At 37.9% G+C, this 16185-nt stretch overlaps 1 protein-coding gene across 1 annotated transcript in view; it reads left to right on the plus strand.

Annotated features, from left to right (window-relative positions):
• The window catches only part of LOC113227739 (band 4.1-like protein 3), a 154510-nt gene extending 139082 nt beyond the window's left edge, over positions 1-15428 (plus strand). Inside the window, exons 2-4 of the mRNA XM_026460724.1 lie at positions 10419-10546; positions 15126-15286; positions 15395-15428. Coding sequence (XP_026316509.1) covers positions 10427-10546; positions 15126-15286; positions 15395-15428 — 315 coding nt within the window. The 5' untranslated portion in view covers positions 10419-10426. The remainder of the gene's footprint in view (positions 1-10418; positions 10547-15125; positions 15287-15394) is intronic.
• Positions 15429-16185: the final 757 nt, after the last annotated feature.

Here is a 16185-nt window from a genome sequence, read left to right on the forward strand (position 1 = left end):
AATATATTTTATTCAATTTCGTAACACATAACCTCCAAATCTTCAAATTGGAATATGTTTAATTCCTGACTTCTCAAAATAGGAAACCCAAAACAAAATTTGTTCAGGAATTTCAACTCTTTTTTTTAATTTTTTTTTTTATTGTGACTCGGCAAAATGACTGCACCGCGCCTGATGGAAAGTGCGAATACAGTCCAGAGATGAGAGTAACGGATGGAAAACACAAATATCTTCACTCCGTCACTATCATTTTGCCGGTCTGGCCAAATGCTTCTTCACACTACGTTTGAAGGACCCGATGTTATAGAGGGGAGGGAATACATGCGCCGGGAGTCGGTTCCACAATTTGATGGTTCGACATAAAAACGAATTGCCAAATTTTTTAGTGCGGGACGGTATTGAACTGACCGTCCATCTGTGGCAACGCAGTCCGGCACGGGTGGTCCGCTGATGGAAAGGAGAGGAAGGGATAAGGTTGAATACCTCTTCAGAGCACTCACCGTGGTACAGGCGATAGAATACGCTAAGAGACGCTATATCTCTGCGAAGCTGTAACGACTCCGCATGCTCAGTTACATGAGGATCGTTGACAACACGGAAGGCGTAGCGCTGCAGTCCATCTAGAGTCCATCCAACTTTACATTTTCACATATCTTTCATAAGCAGACGCATACAAATTATGTTAACAAAAATTTCTATGGGAGTTTGCGTTGTCCTTTGTCCCTGCCCAAAACTAAAAACTATTGTTCTGTGCTGGTGACTCTGGTCCACTCCCTTATGTTGCGTGACCATGACTTTTTAAGTCTTAAGTAGAATATCATACTTCCGAATACGACACTTTCAGAATGAGGCCTACTACGAATAGGTACTTTTATAACTACAGGTTATTTTGCGAAAAGATCCTATGTCGACTAAACCTTCTGTTCTGTTATATAATATTGAATAAGTAGAAAAGATAATTAAACCGGGCAAGCAACAGTGTGAAATAAACAAAAGTCTTATCCATAAATAACTATAAATAATTGATTTTGACCGCTCACTCCCTGGTTTTTTCATCGTTCACAAACTCCACTCCTCCACGGCGTCAGATCAATCTTACAGTATATTATGACGCCTGTTACTTACTGTTATATTCATAACCATGTTCTCCTGTTCAGCTACCACATCGATGTTGGAAAGATAAAATGACTAACGTACATTTGGAAAATATTCCAGGAGAGCGATTTAGTCATTTAAAAAAAATCATAACTCTAATAGGAAATGAAACTATTTTTCCGTATTTAAATCGCGTATATTTGTTTTTTTAAAAGAAACCAACGTTTCGGGCCCTTTACAGGTCCCATGGTCATGGTCCCTATGTGTAACATAAGAAGCTGAAACTCTCTAAGTTTTCCATTATAACAAATAAAATTAGAAATTTCTTTTTCTAAAAAAAATACTTTAATTCGCTCTTCTGTAATATTTTTCAAATGCACGTTAGACGTTTTACCTTTCCAGCGTCGATATGCTCTATATACAGGCTTATTTATAAAATACTAACTGTATTACTAACATTATAAACAACAACTGTTGTTCCTGAAAGTGACGACGAGGTCGACCAGGAAGCACACCTAAATAATGCTTATATGCACTTTCGCCTAAAGTCTGCGCCCGTCACCATGAAACACAAACTTGACAAGACCCATGTGCCTGTAATTTTACCAATACCCTAAAAAACCGGCGCGGTAATGCTCACATTACTGCTTGGCGGCAATATTTTCTAGGCAAGTCAACAATATCGTTCACCACCCGCGCGACATTTTTATACGGTGATCTTTTCTAATCGGTTTATTTATTAATGTTTTATTATTCTCCCTATTTTATAACATTAATCTAATATGTCAGTAATAATTAATACCCTGTTTTGTTACTGTTTCATTCCCAATTCACGTTTTTAAAACGGAATTTTTTAAAACGTTCGGAAAGGTGTGTAGCCTGAGTGACGTAACGTATTATGTTAAGGTCCACAGATCTGCAGCGCACGCATCGTACGGATCGCATAAAATCGGCAATGTTTGTGGCAGTGCGTCCACTGTAATTGGATTGCCGACGCCACTTTTCGTCTATGATCAGCAACAACGCAGGCGCCGAATGCAAAGTAGTAAAAGACAGCCGGCGCAACGCGGCGGCGGAGGCGCGCGCGCGTACGGTCTGTGCGATGCGGATCAGTGGACGCAGTTACATGAACTTCTATACAAAGAATACTAAACTGCATTATACGGATTTTATATATCCGTCCGCGTTATGTTTACAATTAGAATAAGATCTTTTTGTATTACTTCACCTAAGTTTATTTTCAAATAAAGAAATTTTAAATTAAAAATCAACGTCAGAAATAAATACGGTGGCAGCACTTCTCTGGACGAACTCTTTCACAAGGAGCTCTAATGCTACTAAATTAAATTTGACTTAGACTCTCAAATCATCCTCCTGCAAACAAACGTTTCTTCTTAGTTTGCAGATATAGGTGCCATTTAAGCGTAATTTTGGTCGCAATTAGCCATAATTATTGGTTATTATGACTACTTTTGTTTAGCCTAAAGATAAAAGATGCACGACCTTAAAAAATATTAAAGATCCACAGTCAGTGTGATATAGCGAAGACAACCGAGTCGAAGTGTCGTTCAAAAGGCAGTTCCTAAAGAAATAAGTACTTTAAAGTGAAGTTAGTTTATGTACTGCAAGAAATGTGTGAGTTATAAAATTTGTACAGAAAAATTCCGATCTTAAAATAATAAAATACTTCATCAAGTGTTTATTTGTTTGTCACGCTTGATGCTTTTTTAATAAATAATTTTTATTTTTCTATTTAAATACGATTAAATTAGGCAATAAAAATAGGTTTTAAATAACTTAAGTGCCTAGTTAAATTAAAACTAAGCTCCTGAGATACGTATACCTAAGTACTAATGTCGTAAAGAACTGAAAAATTCAATTACCCTTTGCGCGATTTTTAACATCCGATTTGTATTATTTCCGAATCCGAAACTATACAAACCCACCTCGGACCCGCTTTGGATGTCGCTTATGCATTACCTAAGTCGGATTGGAGTCGTATTGTCTTAGAAAATACGACTATCGGTTGTATGCCTACAGATAAAATTATCTCTGTGACATTTCGGATGATCATTTCTCGGATTCGGAACTGGGGGTCGATTCAGAACCTTCCGATAACTCAATTGTCGACCGGTTCGATTTGATATCGTACGATTTCTTTTCATTTTTATTCACAACACCGGAATCGAACGTCAAACTGTCACACTCGTACGATTACTAGAACTTCTCGACCGGCAAAGGCTACAACTACACAGTTATCGAATGAAAGCTACCGAACGTCCTATTGTCCATAGCCTAATAATTTAAGGCGACTGCTAATCGCGGTACAAGACAGCGTAATCGGATATTTAGTACTTATCGGAACACTAGATGCCCCGATGGTATCAAATAGCTATTTTTGTAATTAATTACGTAACTATTAACTACAATTTGTCAAAGCTACTGTAATTTCTAGTGATACAAACAAATCAAAAATGGCGCTCATTATACAGTTTTTTATGGATACTGCCGGCTATTCTTTTACCAGACTTTATTATCTTAATACAAATGTTACATTAATATTTCTAGTTTATGATCAGCACTGAACTTCGTCAATAGGTACTAAAATAAAAAAGAACTGGGATTGATGAGATTTTTAGGCTCAAAAGTTCCCATTATACCGGCAGCACTGCCTCGCTGAACGACAGTGAACACCTGTTGAACCAACCACGACCTAGAGCGGTGATCGCAGCCCCTGTCTCTGAGTCGGCGACCCAATTCTTTAAACAAGTCCCGAACTTCCGAACCTATGGGCCCCGCCGCCGTCTCGACCGCGACCGGTTCGAAGTCGTATATCGGCTCCAATGCAGAATATTTAGCAATTTTATAAATTAGTTTGTGACACACAATACCATCTAGTGACACGCATGTTTGTCAAAATTTAGAAAATAATTTTAGGTCCATGGTCAATATTTGAATAATGTTACGAGAACAATGAAAAAACTGAGCACTTATTTTAGTAATATAAACTACTTCCAGGCTATTGATTAACGCCATCTGGATATAAGACGGAATTTTGACCTTTTTCAGAGTTAGGATCTCTAGTATGGAGATTAGCAGTCCTCTTCAGTCATTGGACCATGTTTAAAAATAATAAAACTGCTACAAAACTACCAAAAGTCACTCATTGACCTTTTACTAATAAGATCAGATGACTTCGTATTCCAATAACCTCGTGAGCGAAAGCCCTGCGCGCCGACGCATCGGACCACGACGGACCGTTCGTCTTCGATGACGCGTGACCAATCGCCATCTTACACTGAAACTTACCTACAATGTCGAGTTCTTAGGCTCTCGGTTCTTACACATAGGAAATGAAACTGTTTATCCGGATTTAAATCACGTATATTTGTTTTTTCAAACAAGCCATCGTTTCGATGTTTCGAACCTCGACTCGAGGCTCGTAATTCCCGTACCGCGAGTGAAACATTCAATGTTTTTCAGTACATTTACAGACGTCCTCAGAGACGTGGCTAGCTCCCTGGAGCGCTTAAAGGAAGAGACTGACCCGCGGAACCCCTTACACGTGCCGGTAATCCAGAGGCTAAAGAGTCGGCATAGCTTCATTGAAGAAGTATTCCCTCTGGACGGGGAAAATAACCAAGTCCGTGTAAATCTCTAGAAGGAGAGATACCCCACGGCATCACTCATTCCGCTGTCGGAGCACCTCCCTACTGGGCATAATCTACCTTGGCACACTTGGAAATCTTTAAATAGACTGCAGACCCGAGTCGGCCGAAGCAAGGAAAGCATGCACAGGTGGAGTTATAGGTCTGGGAGAGCATGTATTTGTGGTGTCTCTCCCCAGACTATGGCACATCTTTTGTCTTGTCCTGCGTGCCCCTACACCTGCACGGACGAGTACCTGTACAACGCCACTGATAATGCTGTGTCAGTCGCTGAGTACTGGTCCTCACAAATATAAACGTCAGAGTCGACACGCTAAGAAAAAGAAGAATACATTTGCGAGTAAATAGTATAATTGCATGCAGGCTAACTTGACTATAACGCCAAAAAGGCCCGTGGGTTTTATTTGGGGCATTGTAGACAAGTTAACCTGCATGCAATCATACTAGTTACGTGTGATGAAAACGTTTTTCAACGTACAGGTTTCATTACAATGTTTTCGTTTACTGTTAAGTATGTGGTGCCATAGGAATTCGAGCTTTCAACCCTTTGAAAACATTTGATGTATAAATCGTAGTCAGATAATCAATAGAATCAAATAAAGTATCTACTGAAAGATACTTTAACCAACTGTGAAAATCAATGTTTACATTGCGTCACTCTCGTGCGTCAACATTGTAAGCTTTGGGCTATTTCAACTGACTGGTAATTGTTTAGGTTATCACGGTAACATCCAACGGGTTCTGCTGTGTGCAGGGCCCCTTTATTTAAAAGTTCATTTAGCGTTGAACTGGAAATTTCTTACTATTTTTAACCGGCTTAACAAAAGGAGGAGGTTATCAATTCGACTGTCCTTTTTTGTATGTATGTTACGCGATAACTGATTTGTGAACCGATATTTTTTTAATGAAAAGAGGATACCTTAGTGTTGGTTGCATTTAAATTTGAAGAAAATATTCTCCTATTCATCCACTAGTTTGCCACCTCTTTAGGGTGGCAAACTAGTGGATGAATACGGTTTCGCGCACTTTTCCGGTAACCGTTTTCAACTAAACTTGGCAAATCGATGTAATTTCCTAAACATTTCAAGTCGATTTTTGTTATATAAAAACGTTATTATTTTAAGGTTTTCATAAAAAAGAAACAAATTAGGAATAAAGTTTTTATTGACGAAAATTTGTTGCTACTTCAAAGTATTTAACAATAATAAATTATTTTATTTATCTCAGCACATTAATAAATAATATAAACTACGATACATCAAGCATAAAGTTTAGTGCCACGTCGTAAACAGTGCAGCGCGATAAAAGGTCTATAGCTTAGCAACACAGCAGAGAGAATTTAGATACCTTAATTATTAAGAATACAGACACACAAACATGCAAACAACATTAACAAGATTTATAGATTAACAACAAATAAACAAGATTTTCGGTTCGATCAATGTATTTAACAGCAGTAGAACTCCTTGTTAAAACAGTTCATCCAGGGTAGTACTGCCACCTTATCTATTTCTGCCGCCCAGCAGTTAATTACAGGCACATGTGACTTGTCAACTTATGTCTCAGGGTGACGGGCGCAGTGGCAGTTCCCCTCAGATCTTGATCGCTTACCACCAGATGCGACATGATCTTTCCCTCACTTGATATCATAAAAAGAAATGACCTGGTCACTACCGCGAGACCGTGGCTCCAGCCAAGGACGTTCATGATGAAAATCAATGCTGTAAAAATGAAATCTGCACAGCATATACTGAATTCAGAAACCCCGCCACACAGTTGTTGACACAGACAGAGTATTTTATTTTAGTTATTATCTAAAAAATAAGTACGTATGTGAACCGATTTTAATGATTCTTCTTTTATTGGAAAGTGGTGCCTCACCTCAGTAGTGGTACCATTCAAATTTGACGAAAATATTCCACCCCTAAGGGTGGTAAATAAAGGAGTGAATCCGATTTATTCTACAGTCAAACGTATATTGTCAAAAAAAAATATTTATATGGCCTACATCACCTACATTTATTTCTCTCGTGAATTTGGGTGTAATTTGTGTTTGTCTATGTGTGTGTCCATGGTATCCGCGACACAGGGTTTCCCAAGTGCGGGACTATAAATGTGTGCGTTATTATTATTTATTTATTTATTGGATTTCACTCGCTTTCTTTTTTTTGTGTGATATATCGAAATTGTAGTGTCGCTGTATTTTATACGTGTACCATATTTAAAACGGTCTAATTGCTACCGACAGTAAATTAATAAATACCGAGACCAATCTCCACATCCAATTAAAATAATGAGTCGGGTCCGCGCTAGAAAGTGTCCGAACTTATAGAGCGTTAAAATCGTATACAGAGCGTCATTCACGCTTTAGTCTTCGTTTGTTCGACTGACAGCGAAGCAAGCAAAATTAGACAATACTGCGATGACATTACAATTTAAATTCAACGTTTTAGCTTGTTCATATTCCTTTACATGTCACTACGTTTAAATAGGTTGACTTGGGACATTTTTTTCGTGGTTTTTGTATTAGACCCGTCGTCGACCCATGAGCAATGAAACTATTGTCTTTCTTTTATAATGTCAAGTGACGGGACCAACATGTCGTTCGCCTGATGGTAAGCTTCACGCTTGTCCATAACAGTTGCAGTGCCACTCAGAGCTTTAAATTACAAAGATCTGAGGGGCACTGCCACTGCGCCCTTCACCCTGATACATAAGTTGACAAGTCCCATGTGCCTGTAATATCACGAGCACCCTTCAAACCGGAACACAGTGATGCTGACATTACTATTTGGCGGCAGAAATAGGTAAGGTTACTAAAACATATAGTTTGTAAAAATGGTTCTTTTTTTATAATTTCGTTGGCCTTGTCCAACATAAAAATTTATTTATTCTCATGTGGAGATCAGACATGCCGCAAGAGGGATTCGAACCATCGATCGGCCTCTGACGTGGGAAGCTAACCAATATCTCCAATGAACACTACGTCAACTTAATTTTTTGGCTTTCTTATTTTGTATTTCTGTTTCTTTATTTTTTTCACAAAATTCGGTTTTTTTATTATTTAATTTTTTTTTTCACAAAATTCGGGGAGCATAATTTAGTAAATAAAATAAGGTTGTTTACATTAAAACAGGAAATGGCCAAAAATCGTGTTCATTGGGCATATCGAAACGCTATCCTATTTGGTTACCACCGCTCTGTTATATTACGGCAAAATAATTTATTTTGCGCCTCACTAGCTCGGAAATACTTTCTTTCTTATTAGAAATCTGCACGCAAAACCGTTTTTTGCACGCTAGCGTGGAAAAGGTATTTGGAATTCGAACTTGACGATGGACTGTGGTGCATCTACCTTTTTCTTTCGATGAAAAAAAAGCATAATGACAGTATAATCCGTTGGTATATTTTTTGTTAATAATGTTGACATTACATTGACAACGATACCTAATTTTGTTTATCAAATTATTTTAATTCGTCTAAGAACTAAAATAATTTCAATAATCACACAAAATTTTAAGGGCAAGCAAGAATAAACATTGATGAGATGCAAATTCAGAAAGCATCCGAAAAAAAAACTGTTATTTTGTAGTTCAACAATTTTTCTTTCATCTACCATTTTTCTCACTATAGTGAGGTGAAAATTTGTGTGTTTCGCTCGGCAACAAAGTTGTTTTGCGTCTCGTGTCTTGGAACCCTTCCTAGCTTCCTTCGCTTGCTTAGGTTTCAACAACAACTAATTTGCAGCCTTGCGTAACAAATGACTATATCTACTGAAGCATAATCCGGATATCTTTAGCGCACGAACAATTTTCCACAACAAACAACAAAGTTTCAAATTCCTGCAATGTATGATTGTACATTTGTGCGTCTAACTGTTGACTTGTTGAGTTACAATTGGTCGTTAAATGTTACAACTATAACGCAAGTACATAGTGTTACTGTATTATGTGCCTACGTTATTTTATCGAGGCCGCTGTTTTCAAGTAAACAATGCATTGATAATTGCGATGCCTTCAACGACTTAGGTTTGTTTGCAATAGTCGAGAAATAAATAAAAAAATGGTTTCAAACTATATAGAGGTTCAACAAAAGTTTGAGTACAATTCAGACACTGCTTTTTTTTAATATACCAAGTGCCGGGACGAACAAGTCGTACGCCTGGTGGTAAGCGACACGCCTATTCACAACAGTTACAATGCCACTCAGAGATTTAAAACGCAGAGATCTGAGGAGCACTGCCACTGCATCCGTCACCCTGAGACATAAGTTAACAATTCCTGTAATTTCACCAGCGCTCTTACCCTTCCAAATCGGAACGCAGTAATGCTTGGCGGCAGAAATAGGTAAGGTGGTAGTACTACCTTGCGTGGACGAACTCTTTCACAAGGAGCTCTAGTGATATTATAAAATGATGATGCCTAGAACTCCCGGATTAATTTCCAAACGTTTCGTGAATATCGGAATCAAATGTGGGCCATCCCTAGTGTTGGGTCATGGAAAAATTTTCATTCCACATTTAACAGTTGACCTGAAGGAAAACGATGGGGAAAGCCCAAGATTTTTTTACCAATGATTCTTTTTTTTTTCAATGTTGTCCAATCATTTGAAATCTCGTATTACTCTAACTTGCTTTTAGCTAGACAACTTTTTTATAATTCACGCTGCATAAAACTTCAAACGAATATTTTGTTCCAATTTTTCGTAAATTTTTCACACAATTTAGTGGTCACGTAGGAAACAAAGAGCATTTCTATAGTTTGAAATAGAGAGGACCTGATTTAATTACAATCGTTTATCAATCTCCACGGATTGCACCCAGTTCCACTCCACAGTGTTGCCATTTCCACGCAACCAAAATAAAAAATGGCTGTTGATGTAGTGGATTTTTTTTGGCTTTTCGCGGTCAGCGTAGAAGCCAATGACAAGATATTAATCAACTTTATTTAAAAACAATGCAAACTTTTCCTATGTTAAGGAATTTAGGACACGGATTTAGGAATAAAAAATGGATCGGTAGAGGAATTTAGTGGATTCAAAAGTCTCGATTATCCCAAGACTTAAAATATCCAGAGTCCCCAGATAGTCTCCAAATTGCCAAACAATCGTCAAGACTCTTCGAAATTTCTGAGACAGAAATTTCCGAGATGAAACCCCTACTATATCAACTTTCCTAGTTATACAGACCGAATTTGAAATGCGTACTTCCTTATGACTCTTTTCACTAAGATCATAAAGCTGTCCCAGTCTAGCACAATGGCTGTGTCTCCTTTGTACGTATAGCCGTCGTAAAACTGTACAAAGAATCCACTAAACGACACCCGATGCTCTCGACTTGTGACCGAGTAAAAACAAAGCCGACTTCCCATTGTGCTGTTCTAGGTAGTCTAACGATGGCTGGTTGGCCCACGGATCCCACGGTTTCGCTTACAACAACTGTTAATATCAAGTATTTTCACTGTTATATTTCAACTCTTCAACCAAGTCTCTGGTAATTTAAATATTTGATGAAGTTGCCTGAATAATTTCTCAACGGCAAAAGGTCTGATGATGTGATCGTCAGTCCATGAAAATTGGAAGACCTGTGGCTTTCATTATCGTCAATAACTTGGTTCCAAGTAGACACCTATTAACATCTCTCTTTGGTTCTTGCAGGTGGAATAATGCGCGAGAGCCTCCGCCGCCTGGCTTCCTACGAAGGAATGGAAACCAGACGTCTCGGCGCATACCGCAGGGTCCGGATCGAGCTTACGGATGGAGAGCATTTTAACCTTGACATTGATGTGAGTAAAAATTGCTATCTCGGGGTTAGATACTACCACCAGCACCACTTCATGTTATGCGATAAGTTTGAGAACCAGGATGACGATCGCTATAGAACCAAGATATACTCATCGACGGCGATGTACGGTTTGTTTGTACAAAAAGCATTCGTAAATTCGATGCAAAATGCGATCGGCATCCCGTACTATCAAACTTTTTGAACGCTCATATCGGGAATTCCACTCCACAGGCGGTCGCGATATAAATGTAAAAGCGATACGATTCATGTGAACCCTTACGTAGGTGTAAACCCCGCTTTTTCGCTTGTCAATGGTGTGTTGTATTTTTTATTGTTTCTCATTACTAGAATCATGCTTATTTCTGTTCTTTTCCTCTCTACCTTTTTTTTCTGTACAGTCCATATCGTCCACACCAGCATCATATATGCCACTTGCTCCATACGGTTTGTTAACTTCACATGTTTTTCAAGGGTCGTAAACCTTTAATCATTTGTTGCAAATCTGTGTTATAAATTATTCGTCAATTACAAAATCTTTAGGTATAATTAAGTAATTCTTTACATAACACAATCAGACAGCAACACAAAAACAAAAAATATCGATATGTACTCTGTGCAACTGTATCTAGTTACGTCCCACATGCGAAAGCCGACAAGAACGCGCTTGTGATGCGGTATTAAGATTGCAGTTCCACGAGAGATGCGCGAGGGCTGAACGGTGCGAGGATGCGTAGTGGACCCTTTTCAGCTGTGCACGGGTGGGGTGCGGTGTGGTGGGGTGAGCGGAGGCGATGGCGAGCCTGCAGCCCGTCGCGTAACTCGCACCTCAGTTGGGTTTCGTACCAATAGTTCTAGTTCCTTACACCGTTTTACACTATCCTTCGCACACATTCCTCGCTCGCATCCCTCGCACACATTTCTCGCTTTCTAGTGTGTACAAATACTTATTAGCTCCGCTAGCCCTTGTCCACCAGAGCTCCGTTAAACGAGGCTAAGAAAATGAAGTAATCCTATTGGTAGATATTTTCCCTTGCACACCGCCTAGCTAACTTGAACATCTCTGGTGGAAACGCAGCCTTACGCTTCTTGTAAATGCAAAAGAATTTTATTTATGAAAACTGCTACGTTTGATTTCATTTATCTATATGTATTCTAGACATTATAACTTTGTAGACAATAGTCTATTTCTGTGCTAAACAGAATCACCTCGAACTCGTAAAACAGTAGTTTCTTAGTAACTGCCGTAAATCTTCCTTAGTGATGGACTTACGATTGACCGAAGCTTGCAGACCATCGGGATCAATTGCCCATGATTTATAGACACGGTTTACAGTCGTAATTTGAGAGAAGATTTAGTAGTATACTTTGGCAATATGCTTCGCTAATTTTAAGGAGCACTAACTGTTAGGGTGAATTGGGGTTATATAGTTTAATATACGCTTGCGTAGGTGGCTTGCAAATCTTGATTAACGTAAATACAAAAAAAGAAAACATCACTAGTTTATTGCGGAGTATTTTCTTTATTATACAATACGAAAAGCGCCAACCGCCCAATGTACATACAGACAACAGCACATAATGGTTTTTTTTAAATATAATACCCAGTGAAGGGACGAACAAGTCGCCCGTCACCTTGAGACATAAGTTACCAAGTTCCATGTAAGTCGCCCGTCACCTTGAGACATAAGTTACCAAGTTCCATGTGCCTGTAATTTACAACACAGTGTGTAAGAGATAACATGGTGAAATGGGGTTACATTAACCCGACTCATAATCGTTGTGCTTGAGGATACTCACTTGCTGTCATGCCCTCTGTGTCCGACCAGCAGCAGCCGCAAAGGTAAGGTAGATAAGGGCATAGAGGTCTAAAGTAAATATAACACTGGTTTTGTATTGATTTTTGTCGTTGACTCGGCAAGAAGAAGAACCTGTAGTTGAGACGTCCAATTTATGGAATTTGTAAAAATAAAAACGAAACAAATGAAAACGAAGAAATTACACGACCATGGTTGTAATGAAAGAAAAAATATGAACCTCGCCTCCGAAAGGCACCGATTTCTGAGTCTCGTTCGTAACTCCTTATTTACCACCCAACCTTAATACAATGTACTATTAAGCGCTTTCGGCAGAGTAAACAACTTGTGACAATGTGCCCTCCTTACATCGTCATCCCACCTTTTTATCGCCTTTTTTCCGGTTCCTGGCCATTCGTTTTTAAATTTTGAATCGTTCTTTAATTCCGTTTCCTCGCCATTCTGATTTTGTTTTGTTTCATCGTTACTCCCGGCTCGAACACGGCAGCGTACTGTGCTGTTTAAAATTCAATTACGTCTAATTTTGATTCCTTTACCAGATTTCTAATAGCTACTACTAATCCTATGCCAATTTTAACACCAATCTGTAATTCAGTATAACTCGGCCCTTTCTGGCCCTTTGTTTTCTCTTTACCATCAACTTGAAATAAATTTCCGTGGGCTAGAAGTTTTCTTATTTTATTGCCGTGAACCTGGTCACGGCTCGTTAGGGTTTACAACCTTTTCAAACTTACTAACCTTAGATCGTGTAGCACGCATTGCAAACAACCTTTTTCTGTGAGTTCACATCAAATTGAACCTAGGCACCAAAAACTCAAAAGCGCCACTTGCGAAAATGAATCATATATGTATACCACTGGAACATCATTTGAGATATAATTTGAATCTATCTAAATTACATTCAATTGTAATCATTGACTTACAAATAAATGGACGACGGGTCTAATACAAAAACCACGAAAAAAATGTCCCAAGTCAACCTATTTAAACGTAGTGACATGTAAAGGAATATGAAAATTCTAAAACGTTAGATTTAAATTGTAATGTCATCGTAGTACTGTCTAATTTTGCTTGCTTCGCTGTCAGTCGAACAAACGAAGACGAAATGAACGATTTTAACGCCCTATAAGTTCAGACACTTTTTAGCGCGGACCCGACGTCCATTTATTTGTAAGTCAATGATTGTAATCTAAGTTTTATTTGATGCTTCAATATTCGATAATTGACACTCTCTGCTATTTTCTTTTCACTTGATACTTTTTGGTTCAGAGACGCTTTGACTCCTGTTACCTGTGCATGGTGCTATAGACTTTATAGCGTATCCGCTATCGTTTTATTATTTACTAATATTGTAATTGGTTTCTTACGTTTTCAATCATGAAAGTCAGTATGTATCAACACACACCAATTTACGCAACATAATTATTTGGTAAATTAACTTATACTGTAGTTCAGAGTGGGTTGGATTGCGAAATGGAATTATTATTAGACATAACTATTCGATGATTCTAAAGGGCCCGAAACGTTGGTCTGTTTGAATAAACAAATATCCTCAATTTAGATCCGACAAAAATAGTTACATACTTAATGTTGTTGATATTAAATATTTACATGTTATTTCTCCATGTATACAATTATATATGTGTTTAATTTATGCATTAAAATAAGAAGCAAATGTGTGGACCCGTACAAAGACGGGAATGATTTCCAAAAAAAATTATTCAAAGTTAAAGACCAAAGCTATATCTCTATCTCCTTTCTGTAATGATTGTAAACGGACCATCGAGTAAAAATAGAGACGAATTGTCATTTAATTTGTTTGAAAACTATTCTGCCATATCATTACTGTGACAACAGCGCTCCGATTGGCTAGCCCGAGATCGAAACAATTGACGGGTGCCGTCAATGGGTGTCTGTTGTCAACTGTTTCACTTCAAAACGACCAGTTAACTTGAGCTTTACTATAATGGACGAAAATTGCAAAATTACATATTTAATATTTAATTACCAAAGAAATGTGATTCTGTTTGTTTTGTACTGAGATGCTTTGCTGTTTTTCCCACACCACCGAATAGAACAGCACGGCATTGTTAGAGATATTATCTTTATTATAATAAATACAGAATATTTTTTGGAATATACGGACACTTACACACGGGTAATTAGTTGGCCTGTCTATATTTCAGTGCAAACGGGAGTTGATATTTATAAGAGCTGTATCGCTAATGTGTTACCAGGAATATATAGCCCTCATTTCGTCTCTATTTCTAGTTATATACTCGATGAAACGGACATATTTATTTACTAATATTATGCGCCTCGAATTTTGTGAAAATAAAAATAAAGAAACAAAGAACAGGCCCAAAAAATAAGTTGGCGTATCATTGACTTACAATTATATGGACGTCGGGTCCGCGCTAAAAAGTATCCGAACTTATAGGGCGTTAAAATCTTATACAGAGCGTCATTCACGCTTTAGTCTTCGTTTGTTCGACTGACAACGAAGCATCAAAAATTAGACGGTACTGCGATGACATTACAATATAAATTCAACGTTTTAGCTTTTTCATATTCCTTTACATGTCACTACGTTTAAATAGGTTGACTTGGGACATTTTTTTCGTGGTTTTTGTGCTAGACCCGTCGTCCATTTATTTGTAAGTCAATGTGGCGTATCGAAAGTTTCAATTAATAATATCGTAGAATAATTAATTACCCGACCATTTTAAAAACATCGCTCAAAATATTCAATTATTGACTTTTCAGCGCAAAGCACGAGGTTCAGATCTCCTGGACAAAGTTTGCGAATCGTTGGATATCGTCGAGAAGGACTACTTCGGGCTGCTGCACGCGCAGCGCGGAGATCCGCGGGTGTGGGTCGACCACAATCGACGGCTGTCCAAGACCTTCAGAAGTAAATCCGAACTGTTATATTTTACACCAATATTCTTACCAAGCTTATTACATCCTTCCGTTAACATTGGCCTCCACTGTAAAATATTATCTGTAATACTAATATATAATCCACTAAACAGGTTAAATCCTCTTGTGAGGTTAAATGTTGCCTAACTGGTTAGCAATCAATCTTTTTTTACGATATGAAGTGCAGTCACAGGCTTATATCTAGTGTCACAAAGAATTTGTAGAGTGTAATTATAACATAAGAACGTAAGAAATTCCTATGTGAAAATTTGTTCTACTCGGCTAACACAATATAAAAATAATCTCAGTACAGAGTACTAAAAAAACCGACCTCAAAAGTACGTGGAATTACGTCTATTTGCTAAGTTTCATTGAAATATCCCCTAGTTCGCCACTATACAAGACTTGATACTGGAGATAATAAAAATAGGTTCTCACTACGACACTACTCAAAGTATATCGAGAGAAAAACGCCTTGAATTGGAGAAATAGCAAAATCAACTAAATAATTGCTAAAAGTAATTGCTCCTAAATTAAAGTCAGGCGCTATTTATAAAAATGAATCTCCATGCGTGAACAACCACCCTTTGAGGTGGTTGATTTTCTTCAAAATAAAATGGAACCACTATGGAATTACCCCCTTTCCAACAATAAAAGAATCATGACAATCGGTTCACAAATACCGGAGTTATCGCGTAACATACATACAAAAAAAAATACTAAAAAAGGAACATACAGGCGAATTGAGAACCTCCTCCTTTTTTGAAGTCGGTTAATTAACAGAAACTAAATGTAAGTCAAGTGATATTCATCTACTAATAATGAGTACGCTGCTTTTCTACCAGGTTCACACAGTTGATCTTCTTCCTTAAAACGTTTGAGAGAAAGCTGAATAAGGATATAT

The sequence above is a fragment of the Hyposmocoma kahamanoa genome, unplaced genomic scaffold (genome assembly GCF_003589595.1).
Source record: "Hyposmocoma kahamanoa isolate Upper Pololo Valley unplaced genomic scaffold, ASM358959v1 215, whole genome shotgun sequence".
NCBI classification, from domain to species: domain Eukaryota; kingdom Metazoa; phylum Arthropoda; class Insecta; order Lepidoptera; family Cosmopterigidae; genus Hyposmocoma; species Hyposmocoma kahamanoa.